At 39.3% G+C, this 22,718-nt stretch overlaps 1 protein-coding gene across 1 annotated transcript; it reads left to right on the top strand.

Annotated features, from left to right (window-relative positions):
- Positions 1–302: 302 nt before the first annotated feature.
- On the top strand, positions 303–20,342 carry fah (fumarylacetoacetate hydrolase (fumarylacetoacetase)). Its single transcript, XM_030047591.1, has 14 exons — positions 303–421; positions 980–1,090; positions 2,022–2,143; positions 2,785–2,834; positions 3,254–3,344; positions 4,975–5,072; positions 5,750–5,802; positions 5,996–6,095; positions 11,842–11,972; positions 14,179–14,254; positions 14,991–15,037; positions 16,101–16,202; positions 16,947–17,064; positions 19,813–20,342. Exons 1-14 carry the CDS (start codon positions 341–343, stop codon positions 19,887–19,889), a joined length of 1,257 nt encoding a protein of 418 aa, XP_029903451.1. The 5' UTR covers positions 303–340; the 3' UTR covers positions 19,890–20,342.
- The last annotated feature ends 2,376 nt before the right edge of the window (positions 20,343–22,718 follow it).

Raw genomic sequence — 22,718 nt, 5'->3', positions numbered from 1 at the left:
GATGGCTGACGATATGTTATTTGGACAGTGGCAAATAAATGTAGGGGCTGCAGCTCAGCTTTTTCTTTTTTCTTTTTTTTTTTGAAATATTTTTTTCTCAATCGGAATCGAAAGGGTTCCTCAGTCCTAAAGAGAACAAGTTTGCTTAGTCATGGTACAAGCTGGTTTGCATTATCTCCAGAAGTCTGGGTTAGGGTGGATGTTAAAGTCAGTGTGTGATTGGCCCTGCCGAAGGAGGTGGGCCTGTCCAAAGGCTGCATTTTTAACATCTGGAAGAGCTTACTCTGCCCCTACTCATTCACTCAGTAGAACAGACCGGAATACCACTGCAAACTGGAAGATGTCCTTCATAAAAGTAGATGCCAAGTCTGATTTCTCCTTCCACAACCTGCCTTATGGAGTGTTCTCTACACCAGATAACGTAAGTACACTGTTCTTATATAAAGGAGGAAATGTTTCCAAACACTTACCACACACTGTTGAATGGAACTCAGCAGCAGATCAGTGTCAAGTTAGCCAGGCTACAAATACAACACTTCCGGTCACTTTAAAAGTAAAAGCCTTATTGATAACGTAATCAAGAAGGAAAGGGGTTGCAGGGTCTGGTAGCTATGGAGCAAGTAGAGGTTCAACATATTACTCATATGTGAACTATGTGTAGTGTAACACTATAGTCAGTTGGTTAGACTAATATCACTCACATGATTATACATGATTTTTTTTTTTTTTTCCGCAGGACACTGGAAGACATTTAATTTTTTGTGCTTTTAAGCAACAAATTTATGCTTTTATGAAATACAAAATTGCCTTACTTGCAGTTATTTTGGTTAACCCTGGCTAGCTTGACACAGCTCAACACTGACAGAAACAAGAATTGGAAATAATTAGCCTCTATGGACTAAGCGACTCAATGGATGGAGGCTAAATGGCTTTGTGGACTGGCTCAAGTGATGTTAAAGTATGTTTTTTACTTCCTCAGCCCAGACATCGCATTGGGGTTGCAATTGGAGATCAGATATTGGACCTTAGTGTGATGAAGCCTTTGTTCAGAGGACCCATCCTGTCCAAATATCAGCATGTCTTTGACCAGGTAATGGCATAATCCTCTCTGTGCTGTGTTACCATGTTAATCATTTATAAAACAGAAGAGATAGAGGAGGTGAATCCAAAATGTTAAGGTGACCACATCAGTAAATAGTGCCAAACTAATAATACATGAGGAATGAACCCTTTAAAAGTGCAATAATACAAATTTCACATTTAGTAACCAATAAAGTGTGCTTACTGAATAATACTCAATCAGGGTAATAGCTGGGGGGATAGTTTTACCTTGAGCTTGATGTGGTTGAATGCATTTTCTTTCAATAGATAGATAGATAGATAGATAGATATAGATGTAATATACAAAAGAGAGTTACTAGCCTGAGAGTCATGTGTTTTATTGTCTCCTTTTCTCTCTCCCCTCATATCCAAAGCTCAGAGCCTCACAGCAATTCATATAGGGCAAGTTCATAGAAAAGAATAATCAGAGCTTTATTATTATTGACAAGTGTGTTAGTGCTCTGTACTTCTTGGTATGTTAAGCCAGCTTCCAGTGGGTTTATGCAGTGTCTTACTCAATGACAGTTGAGCAGGGTGAATGCTCACCAACATGAGTATTATTATTATTATTATTATTATTATTATTATTATTATTATTATTATTATTGACGTTTACTTGTGCTACACTTTTCAAAACACAGCAGTTCACAATGGTCTTAAAAAAAAAAAACAAAAGCAGGTGAAACTGAAGCAAATTATAACAATAGAAAGAAGCAGACAGCCAAGACAAGAAACATAAAAATTCCCTCCAGCCTGCCTCCACATTAGAGACTTCTCAGAACCGGTGTACAGAGTAAACTACTCAATGGATGGACATAGACACACACACATATTAGCTGTATTGATCCACAAGAGAAATGGTGTGCTACATGAATCAATTTAGAGCGTGGACTGACATGCTCTGCTTGCCTTCCTGCCAGCCCACGCTCAATGCATTCATGGGTTTGGGTTATGAGGCCTGGAGGGAAGCCAGGAGGACCCTGCAGGTCCTGCTGTCAGCCAGTGAGGGCACTCTGAGAGACGATGTCAGCCTCCGGACCAGGTCAGTCTACATTTGGTGTCTTAATTACACTGACATACGGTATAAGTCTGATATTGCATGTTTATTATTGCCATCCATGTCTGTGTTGATCTGTGTCGATGCACTTTGATTGATCACGTATTTATTACTACACTGGTGTTCTATTTTGATGGCATTACAAAAAAAGGTATGCGTGAATGTGTTTCATTATTATTGTGATTATGATCCTGGCTTTCAGTGGGGAGTTTCAGTCTTCCATGGTTTAATCTGCCTCAGAGGTTTTTTCTATGCTAACAAAAATGAAATTGTGAGCTTAAGAGTGAATACTTTTTGAATTCTGACTACCACATGGTGCTGGGCTAGGGCCATGGTGGTCTGGGTTCAAGTCCATTCCAAGTCCTTTACGGTGAAAGAAAGAAAGTAAATGGACAAATATAATATATGTAATATATATATATATATATATATATATATATATATATATATTGTTGGTATGAAAAAATTGCCATCTGCATAAAAAAAGTGTTGTTATCAGCTTTCAAAAAGTCATAGTGGTCAAATTCTTGTATTTAGGATCTCCAAAAGGCTTGTCTATGTCTAGTCATTTTCTTGAGAGAGAGCTTTGATTTCCAAAGTTTGTTTCTCTCTGTTTGTGTCTGCAGGGCGTTTGTCCATCAGAGCACAGCCACTATGTATCTTCCTGCAGAAATCGGTGAGCTCCTCCTGTGTTAAATTCCTCTTCCAGCATCAGTCAGCGAAAACGGGACACCTCCGCAGCTGATGTCACGCCACACTTTTTGAATAATGCATTTAATTCTGTCGATGCGGCATCTCAAGACCTGCTGTATCTGACCTTTGACATTATGGAAAGCTAGGTTAATGTGGCTTTTGTTTCATGACACTGTGTGGCGAGTCAGCTGCAACAGAGGAAATGGATTTTGGGTGGTTCAGCACAAGGGGGCACTGTCTGACAATATATGCATTACATTTACATGACATTATTTTGGTTTTATTCTGAGTGGCTTCAGTAAGACAAAGGCATGGCACAGGAAATCAAGTTGTTACTTTGAGTGAATCATCCAGCAAAGTAGTCTGTGTCTCCTATCAACTATCCTATCTGTTTTTCCACAGGGGATTACACTGACTTCTACTCCTCCAGAGATCATGCCACCAATGTCGGCATCATGTTCAGGGGGAAGGAGAATGCCCTGATGCCCAACTGGTACACTACCACACAAACATACAGGAGCATTTCCTATAGAATTAACAGTCAGTGACCTAAAGGGCTTGTTGAAAAGCCTTTATTTATTCCCTTTGTTCAGATTGATATTGAGAGGCAGGCTGGAACAAATTGTTCAAGGCTTTCGGGGAGCAGTGATTGGTGTAGGGACACTACAAGGTTTCTCTAATTGATTTGGGCCTCAGTGCATTAGTCTGCATTTAAACACTGCAGCATGGCTCTTGGAGCATCCCTGCAGCATGCCTCAGTCATACATTACAGCCAGCCTTCATTTATTCTCTGGCTCTCCTGGGAGGAATGCAAAGACTGCCAGTGCATCTCTATCTTGTCTTTGTCTCTCAGAGACTGACAATCCGGATTGGTTATAAAGATGACTGGCAAGGTGTCTTTTTCCATGCCTTTGCAAGAGAATGGACATTTATTTCTAGGAAAATGTTGCAGATCATCACTTGAAAATGCATATAGAGCACCTGAACTGAATGGCCCACAAACACTTCATGTACGACAGATACTGGTCTATTTGGTCAGCTGCTTGAACCAGCATTAATGAAGCATCTCTTAACCCATATCATCAACAAACTCATTTGAATTATCCGCATCTTTCTCCCAGAGCCATCAGGCCCACTAGGCAAATTGCCCTCCCAAATATAGGACCTATACAACCAATACATTTCTTGAAGGCTCAATTAACAGATCAAATTCACTTGATTTCTTTCAAAAACACAGGAAAAAAGGCAATGGGAAAATCAGCAATAAAGTATCTGAACATTAATGAAAAAAATGCAAGAAAGAAAGAAATAAAGGGTGAAACAGAAAATTAGCAACAAAACATGAGTAACTAGAAAACTACATTTAAAGTTATTAATTTTTTATATTTAGATGTCAGATCAGTGATGCTGAATTCTTCTTAAATGCTTGGGGAAGGCTGCATCCAGATGCCTTTCTTAAGCATTTAGCCCTTTGAAATCTGAGCAAATTCACTTTCAGAAACATGGTGAAAAAGGTGATGAGCAAATTAGCCAGAAATGACCCAAGCATTCCCCAAAAAACTGCAAATCTTTACAAGAAAATCAGCAGAAAATGACCTGAAAATTAGTAAAACAAACAAACAAATGTGGACATTGTAGAGAATGTGTCAGTTTAATTCTATGTTTATTATTAAGGTTGTAGTTTGCAGAGGTCTTGTACTGGACTGCATTATATTGAGAGGTGTTTCTAAGTTTTTGTCCTCCCTATTTATATACATAAGGGGGACAGAATAGTAGAAACAGCTGTCAGTAAAATGCAGTCCAGTCCAACAGCAGCACTAACTATGAGCTCAATGCCAAACATAGAAGTGAATGAACACCTCTATTACTATGACAACAACACAAGCCGATCATTATAGGCAGCAGGAGAGGAAACTTTATGGCAAAACAGTTGGACTGGATTAGATTGTGCAGGTGGAGCTAATAAGGTGGCCACTGAGTGTATGCTCTCACTAGTGCGACCCCATCATTTTATACAAGGTTAATGCATCGGCCGTTCTGAGCACAGCGGTCCACGTCCAAACTAAATATGCGTCTTCCCACTGTGATCCTTATGGTGTTGACGTTGTGGTGGACTTGTGCAGGTTGAGGCTTCCGGTCGGGTACCACGGCAGAGCATCATCAGTTGTGGTTTCTGGGACTCCCATCCGCCGGCCCTCAGGACAGATGAGGCCTGACCCAAGTAAGAACACTCACCTGTTTAAATAACACTATTTATTAGAGCTCTGTATTGCTCAGCAAATTTGCTCATTACTCATTTCTTTTTATTCATTTCAAAGGTCATGTTATTACTTTGCTCATTGTCTGGCAGAGTTTTGTTTCCACTGAGGCTGCACCCTCCAAACTGGCTTTCTTCCTTACCTTTAAAAACAAGGATAAGTCAGTGTCCCACCCTGTGAATGATCAGTCAAATATCGTGGCAGTGTCCAGAGAAAGTCAACTTTTCTACCATTTGTTATCAAAGTAGAGACAACTAGATGGAAGAAGGGCTCACATTAAACAATGGCAGGAAAAAAAAAACACTCCCCAAAACACATTATACTATACTAGAATTAAAAAAAAAAAAAAAAAAAAAATCATGTTTGCCCTGCATTCGCTTAGTTAATTAAGCCTCTTAGTGTATGTGGCTGTTGATTAAGTTTGATGAAAACAAATCAAGAATAGTGGCAGGAAACAGTAATTGGATAATTCACCTTCAGTTTTACAATGAGAGGCAGTGAAAACAAAAGTAACTTACTGTTTGACTGCATTGTGCCCAAGTTAAAATAACAATTTGTCACATTGTTGCTGGGACAAGTTGTGACCAGCCAGCAGTTTAACCTCTTAAACGGATAACCATGTGCTTTTCTTTTCTCTTAGCCAACCCTCCAGTGTTCGGACCGTCAAAGCAGTTGGACATTGAGCTGGAAATGGTGATTAGAGTTTACTTGATCTCTTCACCACTTTGACTTCATGTCTAATGTCTAAACAGATGTTGGAATGACTGAGGAAGATAGATCCCAGCACTGAGTTGTCCTTCTCAGGGATACCACATGTATATGTGCAGCAATATAGCAATATTTTTTGGTATCATATTTAATCTGTTGCCTCTCTACTTGTTATCAGGCCTTCTTTGTCGGAGGAGGGAATCGCTTAGGAGAGCCAATCCCCATAGAGAGAGCCCATGAACACATCTTTGGCATGGTGCTCATGAATGACTGGAGTGGTAAGGGCCTTGACTCAAAGCACCATCACACAAATATCATCCTTGTTGTATGTGTTTGCAAAATATAGATTTTGATGCATAGCCTCACAAAGGTTTGAGTAATGAGCACAAAATGTTAAAGCTACATTAAAGCTACATTAAGCAATATCACATACATTTTCTTCCAGTAAAATGACAATGTTCAGAGTTGTCACTGTGGGTCTTCTTTCCACCATACAATTTACAGCCAGTCTATCGTTAGTTCCTGGCCTGAGCTTTGTAAATTTCTACAAGCTCCTCCTCTGCCCTTCACTTCACTTCCTGCTTCAGCTTGTTTCAAAGCTTCTCTGAAATCTGTTGACTGGTTAAATAATAGCAAACAAGCAACACTAAACATCAGTCTGAACATATGATTTTAAATACTTTTCCATACCAGGGGAGGAGACAAATCAGAGACATTGGATAAAACCTGGATTTCATCTTAAGCCATCACCAAAATCTTACTCCGAATTGTGGTTATTCTCAGGCTTGGCCTTATTTTCCTCGCTTTTGCCGACATGGCAATCAAAATTTCATCACTTGCTTCACTGCAGAGTTTGACTTAGCTTCAGTTTGCCTGGAGCACTGGTGTCCAGTACACACAGCCAGAGGGCAAACACACACTCTGACAGCTGAGCAGTCAAACACATCCGTTCAACACAATAACACACGGACCTGCCAACATCCAATAGCCAATTATCCATCGCCTCAAACTTGAACATTTTTTTTTTTTTTTTTTGCTGTTAGATTTGTTATATTAACAAGCCAACTGCAAGTAAACCATGCAAACATGATATCATATTTTCTGTAAATACAAACTTCTGACCAAGAAAAAATGACTTTTTTTTTTGCATCATGAATTTAGGAAATGAGTCAGCACAGGAAATCCATCAAGTCAAGAAACCTCAACCCTAATATTAGGCAAAGTTATTATTATTATTATTATTATTATTATTTTTTTTGTCATTGTTGTTTGTTTTAATCTTGGAACCATTTTAACCCTTTATATATATATTTTTTATTTTATTATCATTTTATTATTATTATGTTAATATTTTTTATTTTAACCCTCTCATTTGTGTCCCCAACACAGTCTGCTCTTCAGAATTCATGCTTATTTCACAAAATGATGTGAGCATGGTTTTAAACTAGTTATTAGATGAAAGCTGACGGTCTGCCTGCCATACCAACACGATTAATTAGCAGTGACTCTTCACTTAGAAGTGCACTTGTTCCTTAATTTGGCTCTGCATTATAGATGCTGATGCAGCCACTTCATCTTTAGTCATATGGAAGCTGGCCTCAGATTAAATGGCAGAGTAAGCTTCCCATCAGAACATGACTGGGAATATGTATTATTTATTCAACTGGGAAATCTCCAGGGCGTGCATGCTGCTGTCACTCTCTTGCTCTCTCTAATATACCCTCTCTTTTCTTGCCCCATCGAACCCTGGCTTGTCTAATGCTTTGATGCGGTGGTAATAAGTGCTGTCTTTTCCTGGTTTTAAAGGCTGCATTACAGCAAAGGGATGTAGCTATTATTATATGAAATTATTAAACTGGTGTGGCTGTCCTATAATTTACCAATACCTGCTTGGCCATCTTATTCACATTACTAGTGACTGTTTATCACTAATGTCTTGATTATAGATATCTTATGAAAGCACCAGTTATCATTCCTACATTATTGTCACATATTGATATCGGGGTGTTTGGTCAGAAATATCATGATATTTGATTTTATCCATCTCATCCAAAATATCCAAGTATTCAAAGTTTCCCTAAAATGATATTTATCTCAGAATGGAAGAGCTTCTGAAACAGTTTTAGACAAGACATAAATCCAAGAATGCCAGTTTGAAACTTGTGTTTTTGTGTAAGAAATTTCTTTCCATGTTGTCTTGAACAGGACAGCCGGCTCTTCGCTACATGCTATAGCTTTGTTTGGATCTGAAGCATCGCTCTTGCAGTGAATCTTAGGGCTTCTTGGGGCTTCCCATTCCTTCTCATAAGCCATAATCATAATACCAAGCTGATCATATCCATGTATTCTTGTGTGAAATCTGATCCAGATGTTTTGTTATGTTAGGAGAAGAGCTTCCCATAGACAACCGGTGCAGTACAATAACTAACTAATCAGTTCAATACTGTCTCAAGCAAATCAGATTTTTAATACAACACCTTGTATCAGCTGGCTGGCTGGCTGGCTGGCTGGCTGGCTGGCTCGCTGTCCCACACCAGGGGGCTGTGTCACTCCTCTAACCCCACCCGCCCCCTTGGAGAGTTTATTCTCCCCTTGTGGAAGGAGCAGTGCTGACTGTTCATGTAGCAGACAACCAGAATGAAAGTCTTTTTTTGCTGCAAATGTACAACAGAGTAGCAGGGCCAGTTTTTTTCATGAGAAAAAAAAATAGAAAATTCAGTGATTATAACGTCACAAATTTACAAGAAAAAAACTCAGAAGATACTTTTTCTTATCTATCTTTCTCATACTCTCATAAATAATCTTAGATTTTCAGAGTTTATCATGAATTTGTGAGTTTCTTCCTCTCAAATGAGGGCCCTGCACAGCTGCATTTTGAGAGCCACCTGTGTGATTCATCATCAGTGTGTGTACAAATGGAGAACGATGAGTGTAATATGAGGTCAGATGTGGACTGACCTGAAGGTTGGACGTGTTGATGTCTGAGAGCAGCGCTGGCTCACGGCCAGGGAGCAGAGAGGGGCGACTGAGCCGCAGGAGTGCAGGGAGCAGCAAACTACAGCAACGTGCAGCTGAAGGGCTCTTACTTTGGCTGAGATTTTTCTGAAGTAGAAGTAAAAATGACGGGGACACAAAACAGTTTGAGTAAAAGAAAAGCATGGCTCATTCAAAATAGACTGAGAGTATATGTTACACAGGACAGTTCAATATGCCATACTGCACACTACCAATATCTGCCTTTTAAAATATCAAATATCTGCGTGTCCATGTGTTCCCCCCTCCATATCAAAGTGGTTATTCTCTGGTTCCTCTTTGAAATTATTTGGTAGTAGCTACTGTTTCCATTTTGCATTGGTAATATTCTCTTTGTTGATTTTGATGTTAAAAAAGAGATTTACTTGAGTTATAGATTTCTTGTGTATTTTTTTGCACAGCCATTTTAATTTCTATGAAATTACCATCAAATTACTCAGCATTTCAATTTCAGTATTTCATAGTAAAGTAATGTCCATCAGAATCAGAATCAGAATCAGAAATACTTATTTGATCCCCGAGGGAAATTGAGCCAGCTGCAGTTGCCCAAATTCTCAAGAAAATAATTAAATGGCAGGAAATTGAAAAAAAAAAAAAAAAGAAAAATACAAAATCAAATTATTTAAAACACCTGTACATTTTGTGTAAGTTGTATCAAAAGTATGTGCATTATGTGCATTCAGTCTCAATATGTTTTCATCTTTGCTACAGTCAAGTTTGTTTTCAGTCACAGTAGAGAATACATCCAGTTCGTCCCTTGCAGCCCTGCTGGCTTCAGCCTGTTGTGTTGCCTGCTGCTGGAATGCCGTTCCCAGCCCTGCCTTCCTGTTGCTTGGTTAAATATTGAAGCAATCTCTAATCTGCTAAACTGCCTGCACCTCTCATGCCACGCCAGAGCCGGACTGCTTGTGATTTAGGGAGACTTTTAGGGTGTAAAGCAAGTGGCATTTCAGCACAGCAACTGGCCTTTATTTTCTTTTTTCTTTTTTTTTTTCCTTTTTATTCTTCCTTTGCCAGATCCTGCAATGGCCTTCTTTGAAGCGTAGCAGCGGCTATTACTTTTTTATGGCCCTTGGCAGAGGGAGGTGTGAGGAAGAATAGGAGCACAGTGCCATTCTCATAAAGGACTAGGCCACATGAGAGCACTGATACAGCTTATGTGGCTGGAGCTCCGTGCAGAATACACACAGGAGAGTCACAGACGCAGAGCAAGTGCCCTCCTGTTTACCTGAGTGTTTTTTTATGAAGTGATGGCAGTAACTTGAAATGTTCACTTGTTCAAACGTAACGGAAATTCTGATTTGAGACTATGGCCTTGATCGGCGAATGCAGAATAGTGTCCTCTTGTGCAAAAAATAAAAAAAGAGGTAACTCTGGCTTAATACATGGCATTAAAGTAAATGTAAGATATACCTTCCAACTGAGGTCGTGTTCTTTGAAGTACAGCATTACTTAAGAGAAATGCATGAGTCGTCTTTCCCCTTTTTTGACCGCTCTCCAGACAAGACCTGTTTATTTTAAGGCGCACCCATCGTAATAGTGCACAGATGCTTCTGTGCAGTAGGCCTCAATATATTCAGCACAGCGCAGTGTGATAATGCTGAATATGCAGCTTGGGAGAAAGAAGTGACATTGCTTTCATTTTGTGCTTGACTGCTGAAGCCATTCGTCATTCGCTTAGCCGACCACACTTTCCCTAGGTTTCCTCTCCGCAGTTTCTAACACAGAACTGTGCACTGACTCAGATGGCCCCGTTCTTCCTCCGCAACTCTGCCTTCCTCTCATGACACCGTTTTAATTGAGAAGCAATTCTTGGATTCTCCCAGTGGGTGAGGGAATGGTTTGGCCAATGAGCCATCTCTGTGTGTTGGGATGCAGGAAGAGACTGATAGAGTGTGATTAAGACACTTATAGTAGAGCATAATCTCACCGTTGCTTCATTAGTTTCACAGTGGAAGGGAATGAGAAAGACCGCACGGGGAGAGAGGTTTTGTAGAGAGATGTGTATTTCAAGGCTGCGTTTATCACACTGCTGTCAAATCCACTCTCAGGTGATCTGAGTGATCTCAGTCTTAGAGTGAGTTGGGGAGTTCTGAGTCAGAATTTGAATTTATTGGCAAAATCCACTCAGACTGGTAAGCACAACAATCACCTGTCAGTCAAACAGGGTACCCAGCACTGCGACATCTTGGATTTTCTGTTATTTTCTTAATATGTTCAACCATTTTTCCTTGGAGAAATCTACCTCTCTCTAAGTAATTAGAAAAGCAATCTAAAAGCTTTCATAATTTTGGTATTATTAAAATAAAATGATTACTTCAATAGCGTTATTGTGACTATTACAGAAGTCCCGGCCGGTCCATCACAGCGCAGACGCTGCCTGGATGGCTCATTGACCAGAAGTCACTTTGGCTGACAGATGGGTTAGTCCTTTGGACTGACAAATGACATTTCAGAGAAATGCAGATGCAAGGAGATTTTGCAGTGGCAGCAGAGTGGTTATCAGACTGTGAGAACAGTGAGAGTAGAAACGAGAGCGTCGGCTGACTGTAGCGCATATGATTTGAACCCCAGATAGAATATTTTCAATTAAAACCCAGACGAGAATTACCCATCTTAATCCAGTTATCCATGAGATAGTCCTTATCTGTTCCTCATATGTGTGTGTTTGTGCATATTTTTGAAAGTGTGCAAATTCTTACTCAGGTCCAATATTTAACCCATGCCAGTTTTTTTTTTATTTATTTTTTTTTTTTTATTAAACCTATTAAAGTTATCATTTGGCATATAAGGTAGAGGTATGTAGCGTAATGTAGAGGTATGTTACATTGTCCTTATTTTGCCCTTACATAGAATGGTGGTCTTATGTGTCCAAATGGAGTCCCACTGCTGACAAGCAAGTCTGGTGTTTATCCAGAGAGAGTTTTACTAATATTGGTAATTATCATGCCATTGTTGCTTTGTTTACATCATATTTGTGTTTACTTGCAGCACGGGACATCCAGGCTTGGGAATACGTTCCTCTGGGTCCTTTCCTGGGGAAAAACTTTGGGACAACCATCTCACCCTGGGTCGTGCCCATGGAGGCCCTGCTGCCTTTTGTTGAGCCCAACATCGTCCAGGTCAGTACAAGGTTCACAGTTAAGCCTCTGATATTTGGGAGAGTGGAAACTGATCTTTTTGTGCCATGTGATTCCATGATTCCATACCAAAAAATCAATATGTTACAAGTCTGTCAGTGTTATACACAGGGTGGACAAAGCCCATGAAACAGCATTTAATGCAACTGTTTTAGTGTCAGCAGCTCGTGTATGCAGAGTGAGGCAGGCTGCATGTCAGGTTTTACAGATTGACACCCCTGAAGCTGTTCTGTTAAAATCCTCGCACACCACACTGGAATGACTTCTGTGGTAAGGTGAATAAATGAATAAATAAATAAACAAATGATAAGATAGATTTAGAGATAGCCCATGGGTACTTAATCCACCTACAAGAATATGTATTTCAACCTCCAGGGGGCAACGTAGAGCACTAAAACTGGGATAAACAGAGTAAAATGAGGAGCCCTCAGTGGGACTATTCTAGGAAATCAGCTCTCAAATCTATATTATTTATTTATTTATTTATTTATTTACTTATTTAGTTATCATGCCAGAGGCTAGGTAAGAAGATTCATATTTCTGTGTGCTTAGATGAATAACATCTGGAACCATTTAAGAAAAAAAAAAGATTTTTTTTTTTTTCTATTTGGTTATGCAACCAGTCACCAGCATGTAGCTTCAGTGCTAGTGGACATCTTCTGAAACTGATATCATATTTCAACTATGAATTTCACATCAGCTTATATTTATGTCCTCATTACAAATAGGGCAGTGGAACAATGATGATAACAGTCCAGTTACTGGTAAATATCTGGAATCAAATGCAGTGATCATTCTCTATCAGTTAGCCTCACAGACAATAGACGCCTTACATTCGCCTCTGTTTAGCAAGTGCCCAGCACTGCCCCCCGATGGCCAAAGGACTGTATTAGAACGTCTTCTTTCGCAGCAGTCAGTGATCATTATTCGCCTTTCTCTCCCTGTAGACTTTGATATGTTGGTGGATGCTTGTGTGGATCAAAATGTCATGACATATTTTTTGAAAATATGTCATGACATATTATCAGTTCACATAAAAAAGTGAACTGATAATTTATTTTTTTTAAAAATCCATTCTTAAAACCATCAAAACCGTAACCATTAGGTTTTGCGGTCAGTCCCTGAGCACTTCTTGCTAGACTCAGCATTTTTCACCAACATCAACAATCATACAGGGAGAAATCCGTCATTGCAGAGGCAGAGATACCTACTTCTAAGACCACAGTGCAATGGAGCCACAAGACATGTTGTGCTTGGACTCAGGGTTGCAACCTTTTCTCAGATGGAAAAACCCCTCACTCTTGCTGTTACTGTGCAGTCAGTTTCACTATGTATTGTTAATTCTACCTCCATGCACTGAAAGAAACAAGCCCATGGGGATGTCTAAGGTTATTCTGGGAGAGGCAGGGTGAGCAGAAGTGGAAAGTTATACCTAGCCAGTGCTTTCCATAGGCATTTGGGGGCCCAAGGCAGGGACCCTTGTATTTTACCCTTAAAACTTTTATTTCAGCCTCAATTTTTCAATTTTGGGGGGAAGTTTTTGGTGATTTTTTTTTTCTTTTTCTTTTACTATTTGTTGGGGGTAATCCACTGGCAATTTGTCTTATAATATCATTTTGAATATAAGCATAAAATTATATTAAATATTATATAAAAATATAATATAATATTATTTTATATATAAATATAGTTTATGGTAATGTTTTTTTTTTTTTTCATTGTCTCATTGTCTTGTCACTTTTGACTCATTTTTACTATTTTTTCTGGCTCTGTATATTGCAGTATAAAAGTATCCAAGATTGGATGTTTCTCTTTATTTTGTCATTGATTAATTATGACACTAAAAGGCCAGCAAATATCATCCTGGACTTTATTTGAGAGTTTCAGTGCAACACGCTGGTTTAAACGCTGTTTCAGAAACTATTCTACTCTGGCAAGAATAAAATGATTGGAGAAATACTGAAAAATGTCGATGTCAATATTTTTCCAATTTGCATGTTAAATGTCAAATTTAAAGATATTGAATTTCAACATGAAATACTGGAACTGGTTGCGGTGCCAGCCTTCAGAATCCCATACAGATGGAAGCTTTATATAGGCAGTGAAAAAATGGTATTGCTGCATCTGAGAGTTAATGATTTTTGTTCATTTTATTCCTGTTATTCCTCTTGTCCTGCTCTCGCCGCAGGAGCCTGAGCCCCTCCCCTACTTGCGGCACGACGATGCTTACACCTTCAACATTAATCTGTTCGTGTCGCTAAAAGGTACTGTACATATTTATAGTAGCTGCACATGAGGCGACTATAATCAAATAAATTGTAATGGTTTCTCTATGTCGTTTTGTAGTTAAACATGCTTCCTCACACACAGACACCCACCCACACACACACACACACATGCACACACACGCACGCGCGTGCACACACACACGCATACACATATACACCGTGCTTGATAGTGAAAGCCCTGAGGCCGTTCATGGTAATGAGTTACCATTAAATGCTTTTTATGTCTGAGAGCTCCATCTAATCTCTCTCTCTCCCTCTCTGCCTCTCATTCTGTTGCTTAATATTTTACCGCCTATACTTTCTACCTACACTTTAAGCAGAGTGGTTGCCATGCCTCCCACACACACCACTCCATTATGTTTTCATGGAGCACTCACACACAGATACATACAGTGTTGTAAGCAGGGATGTAGTGGAGAGTAAAGCCACCCAAACTCGGCTGTCCTCCTGTTTAAGCTGACATCAGTCTCTGTGACCCAAATTCAGAGCATACATCATCAAAAGTCGTACATCACTGATGCAAGTTACATGCAAGTCCATATAATATTAATATCCCCCGGCCCTGTTTATGATGATCAGATGACTGGAAGCCGTAGTTTGCTCATCTTTCAATTTACTACTACATAACCAACTACTGACTACTCGCTGCTGTATGTTGTAAAGAATTTTCTGTTCCAACATAAGTGACTTGTGCTCTGTGATTTGTCTTAAGGGGAAGGCATGGCAGAGGCAGCAACCATATGCAAGTCTAATTTCAAGGTAAGAGCCTGCTATACTGAGCCATAGACACCTCTCTGTCTGTAGCGGTGGTTCTCAGCTGGTGTTGCCGTGGGCTCCACATCTGGCCAAGTCCTAAAGTCACGGTCCAAAGCTAGACTAAGGTAAAAACATAATATTCAAACTCTCCTATAAACAGATATTTTATTATTTGTTTAATCTTAGCTGAGGATCAGGGCTTGGGGGAATTGAAGCTCACAATAAAAATGCAGTGCTGGTGATCTGCATTTATTTTTATTTTTATTGTTTTGTTCTGTTTGTTTTTGTGCCCTTTCTGATGAAGTGGGCCTACGTGCCTGCGGTCCACTGTTGGACCACAGTTCACCAGTTGAGAACCACTGGTTTATAGTAAATGATATGATAATGTTGTGATGCTTAAAGCAGAATCCACGCGATACCGATTGAGCCAGCGTCTCTGGTCATTAAATTTTAATAAAAAGAAAATGAGGCCCATAGTCCCTTGTCTTTTGCGCTGCTGCACAGAGAGCAGAGGGTTAGCACAATACCAACAAGCTCTGGAGTCGGTAGGGATTTATTGTCTTGCTCATGGACACTTAAGCAGGGTGAGGGTTAAATCCAGGTTATCTGGTTGAAGGATGGTCTCTGTAACTGCTTGGCCATCTATAAAGTGATATCATTCAGTTTGTCATTCATTTTTTATTTCATTCAACTGAGGTAAAGGACTTTAAGTCTATGTTAGGCATATGCGATGATTGGTCCTCAGCAAACTGCTAGGTGAAAATCGAGGATTTCAAGCACTCTTTCAGTGAGCTTTTCTCCATTTTCATGGTATAATTTTTAAACCTGCATGAGGCAAGATGCATATGTAAAAACAGTTTATCAGGCTAACTCTAGCAGAGAAGGCCTGCAGTGGTCTTTAGACTGCAGGGATGCAGTCTCTGTCTGCAGCTTCCCTGATGGGCACATATACAGTCGATAGCAGTGGAGAACCGATACTTTGTTGACAGAGTCTCTCTCTCTCTCTCTCTCTCTCTCTCTCTCTCTCTCTCTCTCTTTCAATCTCCATGTATGCATCTGTCCTCAGTACATGTACTGGACTATGAAGCAGCAGCTTGCCCATCACACAGTCAATGGCTGCAACGTGAGACCAGGAGACCTGCTGGCCTCGGGTACCATCAGTGGACCTGTGAGTGTGTTTGTGTGTTCTTTTATTACCATACTCACAGGCATAGCAGATTTTTAAAAATCCTCCTTTTGCCAGTCCTCATATCTATATTTGGTTTTAAGGTTAAAGGAAGGATTAGATTTTGAAATCATGTTCATGTAAGGGTTAAGGATAAGGATGTGCTATAGAGAGTGAAGGTGAAAGACAGCTGCAGACAGAATGTAATCAATAAAGCATCCTCACAAGTATAGTTAAAGTGGCTTTTGGAATTCACCATTTTACCATAATACAAAATCTTAAAGTTCGACTCCATTCATTTATTAAGTCCCTAAAAAATTATCTCTATTACACAATATTACATATTTAGAAGTTTTGTCCATGAAAAAACACCCCTTAGTCCCTTAAAACCGCTTAAATGTAACTCTAAATCTTGCCCTCATTAAAAATGTGCAGATCTATGAATATGTAAATAGTCTCAGCTCGAACCCCCCCCCCCATCTGCTGGCACACCAGCTCGTAAACAGAGCTCTGAACACAGAACACAGAAATCCCATGATGTCATGACGTGATATTTTTTGCAGGCATATGTGTGTGTGGAGGGGGATGTATACTGTAATATATGAGAGAGAGAATGTTTGTCTCCCTGTCTGTCATTTAGGCCAGCTGGCTCACTGCTGAGCCATGTGTTTTGATATGTACAATATATTTCCATGTGGATAACCTGTCTGTGTGTACTGTATGTATAACTCCACTGTGTGTTTCAAGGACCCAGAGAGTTTCGGCTCCATGCTGGAGCTGTCATGGAGGGGATCTAAGAGCATCGATCTGGGCGCAGGAGAAACCAGAACCTTCCTGAAGGACGGAGATGACGTCTCCATCACAGGTTAGATTCCACTCATCATCCTCAGCACTGTTGTCTTTCAGGACACGCTTGATATCTCAAGACACTGAGGATGGATTTTGAGGAAAGTTTGGGGATTGATGCACATCATGTCAGTGGGCTGGTATTTTCAAAATGATACTAACAAGCCCCACAGAGGCATCTCCATCGCAATATTTGCATATTTGTTACATTACATTTAATGTGTATTAGATATTACTAAACTGTCCAGAGGGAGATTGCATTATTCATGGGCGGCTGCATGTTTACTGTAGCTTTGTGAAATGGTCATCAAACTATAATCAGAGATAGTGTACATAGGGAAGTATTCCACCTACAAGAATATGTCAGGCCACTTCCAGGGGGCAACATGGAGCACTAAAACTGGGCTAAAAAGAGTCTCTCAATGATTTTTTTTTTTTTTTTTTTTTTACTTTGCACTGATGAAAATGGCCAGTTGCTGATTAAGATGAGGCACATTTCTTATGTGCTTGGATCAGTGTTTATCAATCTTCTCAATTAATCAACTCTGAAATGTGAAAATCCCAACACCTTAAGGATCATATCCTTGGAATCTTGAAAATAAAAGGCATTTTGGTTTTTCACGGTTAAGACAATGTGATCAATGAGTGACACCTGGAAAGTGTCAAAAGCAGATTGTACATTGGAGATGGCTTGTTGAAATGTGAATCTGGAGGCATACAAATTATTATGATCTGCATCTAAATGAACTTTAAAGAGCAGCAACGGGCAGATAATGTCATGTAATTCTTTTTATGTATAATTTTAATCTTAGTTCTAATCAGAGTTTAGCAGAGCAAGGTTTAAAATCAGTAAATCCAGATTTAAAATTGGCTCTGCTGCAACATCTAAGGCTAGTTTAGTAATACAAGTTTAGTGGTTTAAACTTAACTTAAATAATAAATTAAGTTTAATAATCAAGTTAAATGAATTATGTTTGATTGAATAAATGGAACAGTATGTCCAAATTATATAGGAGACAATAAGGTGCCATATGAGGACAGCAGCATTGTTTTAAACTGGAAACTGGCAGCCTCTGATAATGGATCAGTGGGGATAATGGACAACATGATCATTTTGCTCAAAAATGCAGCAACTGGCTCAAACCTGTTCAAAAGTGTAAGTTTAAAGTTAAAACCAGATCGTAGTTTAAATTGGAGTTTAAAGTATCTTGTCCTTGATTTAAAAAATTAATCCTTGTTGGTACAACCCAGCCAAAGTGAATAATAAAGGCCCTAAAATAGCTCCATGTGGAACTCCCTTACTAACTTCAAGTGAGCTGGATTTGGTGCTATCAGAAATAACAGTTGGCTAGACAAAGGTCAGTGTTGGGTTTTACCCAGTACATGAAAAAAAGTTGGCATTCGATTTTTTTACGTTGTGTCCAAACACTAACCCTATGGCAAGTTGTTGAAAGCTGGTGGAGTCAGCAAATAAACAGCAAATCAGCTAGTTCAAGCTCTGTCACGTCAGCCGCCTTTGCAGACCCTCAGGTTTCCCAACTTGTTGCAGTCAAAGCTGCTGCACAAGCTGAGCACACAGCCAGCGGCAGCATCAGAGGCCTCTGTCTCAGTACAGTGTAATATTAATAATTCATTCATCCCACTGCTTTGGTTTTATCTGGCTGTTCTCGCTCACTGTTTCACTGTCTTCCCCTCAAAAATTGAATTTTTCTACTTGAACACTACAAGAAACACACACACACACACACACACACACACACACACATACACACACACACACATACACACACAAACACACTCCACCCAATTTATACTTTTACCCCCATTCTATAGACATATTGGCATTTTTTACAAATATTGACTCCTTTGACCTTGTATTTTATTTAATTTTTCATGTGTATTGGGATTGGGATTTTTGATCTCTAAAATCTCTGAGCAGTGCTCTTTTGATCAAAGCTGAGCTTCAATATAAGAAAAAATTGAAATTCCAATAATGGTAGAAACTAATTTGCAGAGCCTGTTTTAATCACCTGTACTTTTAAATGTACTTTGAATGCATTTTCACATACTTTTGCTAACATACTTTTTATAACACTTTCAAAAATCGACGTCCTTTCTTTCTGGATGGCAGAGGGCCGTCCTGCAGAGCTGCTTTCTGTCTGCAGTCGACAGTGTTATGTATATACATATACATGACACTGAATATGACGCTGAATAATGCAATATTTGTTCTGTCACATGTATGTTGTTTCAGGTCCTGTGGTTTCAAAGAAAATATAACCAATTTTACATCACAAAATATAAAAATACTGATGCTGTCCAGTAGGTTTTTCTGTATAATTTCTTGACAGGGACTCACTGTAAAATATCAACACCGCTCATCACACTTGTAAAGATCAAGTGACTCTCAACAAATAGGTAAAATGTACTTGCATAGTGCTGGCAGAGGTATGAGTCTCATCACATTCTCATCTATTAAGTTGACCAACAGGACAATATGCCAGAACCATGACCTAATACTTAAACCAGAAGTGAAATCACTGCTGTAATAAATTAAATTCAGTAAAACGAAAAAGTGGACAATTTAAAATGTATTCAAATTAAAAATGAGTTACTATCAAACAAAAAACAACAAAAAAAGAATGTCATTGGGTGGAAGTAGATTTACTCAGTTACCGTAATGGGAGTTATTCATTACTATGAATATCATTGTAATATTTATAATCATAATAACGCAGTGATGTCTTGCCTCTCCCCATCTGTGCAGGTTACTGTGAAGGAGCTGGATACAGGGTTGGCTTTGGAGCCTGCACGGGAACCATTCTTCCTGCCCTTCAACACTGACACACACACACACACACACACACACTTATCTCACCCTCCATAACATCTCTGCTTTTCTTTGACCTTCACCATCGAGAGGATGGACGAGGACTACTGCCAAAATATGACCCACGCACTCAAATACTTACACACACACACACACACACACACACACACACACACAAACCTATTTTCACTGATGTCTTATCAATTTTAGTTAATAATTGATGACCATTTCTCAGATTCATTAGATATTGGTCGTGAGGGTTTGGAGTTTTAAGGTGACCTTGTTACTGAAATATTCTACTGTCAGAGGATCCTCCTCCTCCTTCAGGTCAAACTGTTACAACATGTCCTCCATATCATACCACCACATAGGTTGTTGTTCCTACCCTTTGATATGACCCTGAGCTCGCTAGGCACTAAAAACACCTGGTTAAGGTTAGGAAAAGGTCACTGTAAAGGTGAGGGAATGGTTTGTAAAATGGTTAAGGTTAGGAAAAGGTCAGGCCTCTTTACCCAAAATCTGTTGCTCCCTCATCACTACACCACAGTGTTGTTCTGTACAGGACCACTAGAGGTCGCTTCATTTTAAAGCGTAGGTATATGTTGTACACATGACCTATGGCAGGGGTGTCCAGTCATGTGCCATGGAGGGCCAAGAGGCTGCACGTTTTCATTCCAACCAAGACCTCCACCAGGTGATTTCACTGATTAGTTCCTCCTTTCTGATACAAGGTGAGGTGATCAGTGAAGTCACCTGGTGGAGTTTTTGGTTGGACACCCCTGACCTATGGGGTCGTTTTTGGCTGGAGGACAGTCTGTTACTGCCAATACCAGTGTTTCTTGATGTTTTATGTGCCCTGGCTGCTGATTTATAATGAAATCATACATTTTTAATCACTTCAGTGTTTGTGTCTTTTGTTTTCCTTTTGGCTAACCCACTGGTTGGCTTCATTATTTTTTCACAAGCTACATATTTCTTCCTTACAAGGTTGAGGAGCTTGGGTTATATCAAACGGGACTGCAGTAATCTTTTTACCAAAAAGGAAACTGCAATCCACAATAGTTAATGTCAAACATGAATCACTCCTCAGAGTAATCAGAATACTTGTTACTTGTTGGATATCTCATTAACATGTTAGAGGAATGCAGTAATTGTCAGATAATGTAATAAATTGTCAAAATCTTGCCAAATGTCCTTTTAAATGGGTCAAATGTAATAAAGTTTTACAATAATCAATTGCTTCAAAATTTATGAATAATAATTTATTGATTACGGGTGAATGTAATGATGAAATAACTTGCTGGAAACACAAGGTATTAAAGGCTGTTACATTTTTGACTCTTTTAGGATATTTGGTTTAGGCAGTCTTTTTTGATAATATAACAATTGTTCACATTGTTGTCTGTAACCTAAAATAGTCTAAATACAGTTTTAAACACATAACTGGTAATAACTGTCAGGTAACCTTTAGAATATTATCTTCCTCTTGGTGGATCAAGTAGTCAAAGAAGTTTTAGCTCTGTCCAAACATGGAAGGCAGAACTACTCTGCATGGGGACTGAAATAATCTGCAAACCTCAGTGGCTGAATCCAAACAACCACAGCGTTTTAGAGCAACTGGCAAACCTGAGTGACAAAGAGGGAACTCGAGTGGACATCACAATGAAAAAAATATAAATGGAAATGAGTTTTTTTTATTCATTTATGGCCATGACATTCATGCAGAAGAGGACTAGGCCCACACACTCAAACACACACACACACACACACACACACACACACACATACACACGCGTGTGCGTATGTGTGTGCGCTACCAAGTTTTGAGATTGTTACTTTATTTTTATTCTTAGAATTCTGACTTTAATCTCAGAATTCAAGCTTTTGTCATAGAATTCTGAGATTAATCTCTGAACTCTTTTTTGTGGCCCTAATGTTCTTTCATGCACTCATAATCAAGAGTTCCAGCCTACTCAGCCAGAAACCTGTGGTTCCAATCTACATTAATGTTATATCATGAGAAACACTGTGTGTTCCTGAAGAATCTATACACCATCACCAGTAAGAGATTACCTCAGCTCCTGTAATTATGCAGCAAACCAACGGGCTGACTCCCATTTGAAAGGTGGAGGCGATTAAATAATGCAGAGAGGATAAAAGGCTATCTCTGCTCTCAGGAGAGGAGCCGGTGCCAGTGAGCAAACTGGTTGGACCGTGGCAGCTTTGGCTGGTTTAACTGTTTCATTATGTATACTGGCGTCTTTCTGGCTGTCTGTCCTGTTTGCATTATAGATACCAGTGTCCCGTGGTGGACTGATAGACTTGGACAAACTCACTGAAACTCATTAGTGCTCTTAATGTTGACTTTATTGATGCGTTAGTTTAGTAAGGGAGGAGCTGTACGGGTGGTGTGACTGGACAGACAGCCCAGGCTACACTGATCACATTTCTCCAGCAGCCTCTGCAGGGAGGCCAACCATCTGGAACCACCGAGAAATTAACTGAGTTTGGAAAATGAAGGGGGATTCAGAGCCTTTGCCTTTGTTTTCTCTAAATCAATTAAACAACAACAACACAACAACAACAACAACAGTAATAATAAATAGTGGAAAAGGAAATAGGAAAATGCTAAGGATTGATAAAGTAAAATAAGGAAATGGAAAATAAATTATAGAATTTTTTAAAAAATGAATAAAATGTTTTTAAATAAGATAAAACAAAAGTTCTACAATACAAGCAATAGTCAAACACCTAAAAAGGAAAAATACGGTTATAATTCAGCATGTCAGTTGCTATGACAGGATACCCAGATCCACACAAATGTAGTACGTCTCTACATTGTA

The sequence above is a fragment of the Myripristis murdjan genome, chromosome 3 (genome assembly GCF_902150065.1).
Source record: "Myripristis murdjan chromosome 3, fMyrMur1.1, whole genome shotgun sequence".
NCBI classification, from domain to species: domain Eukaryota; kingdom Metazoa; phylum Chordata; class Actinopteri; order Holocentriformes; family Holocentridae; genus Myripristis; species Myripristis murdjan.
Note: the sequence above shows the minus strand (reverse complement) of the source record. Positions and strands in the feature narration are given on the sequence as shown.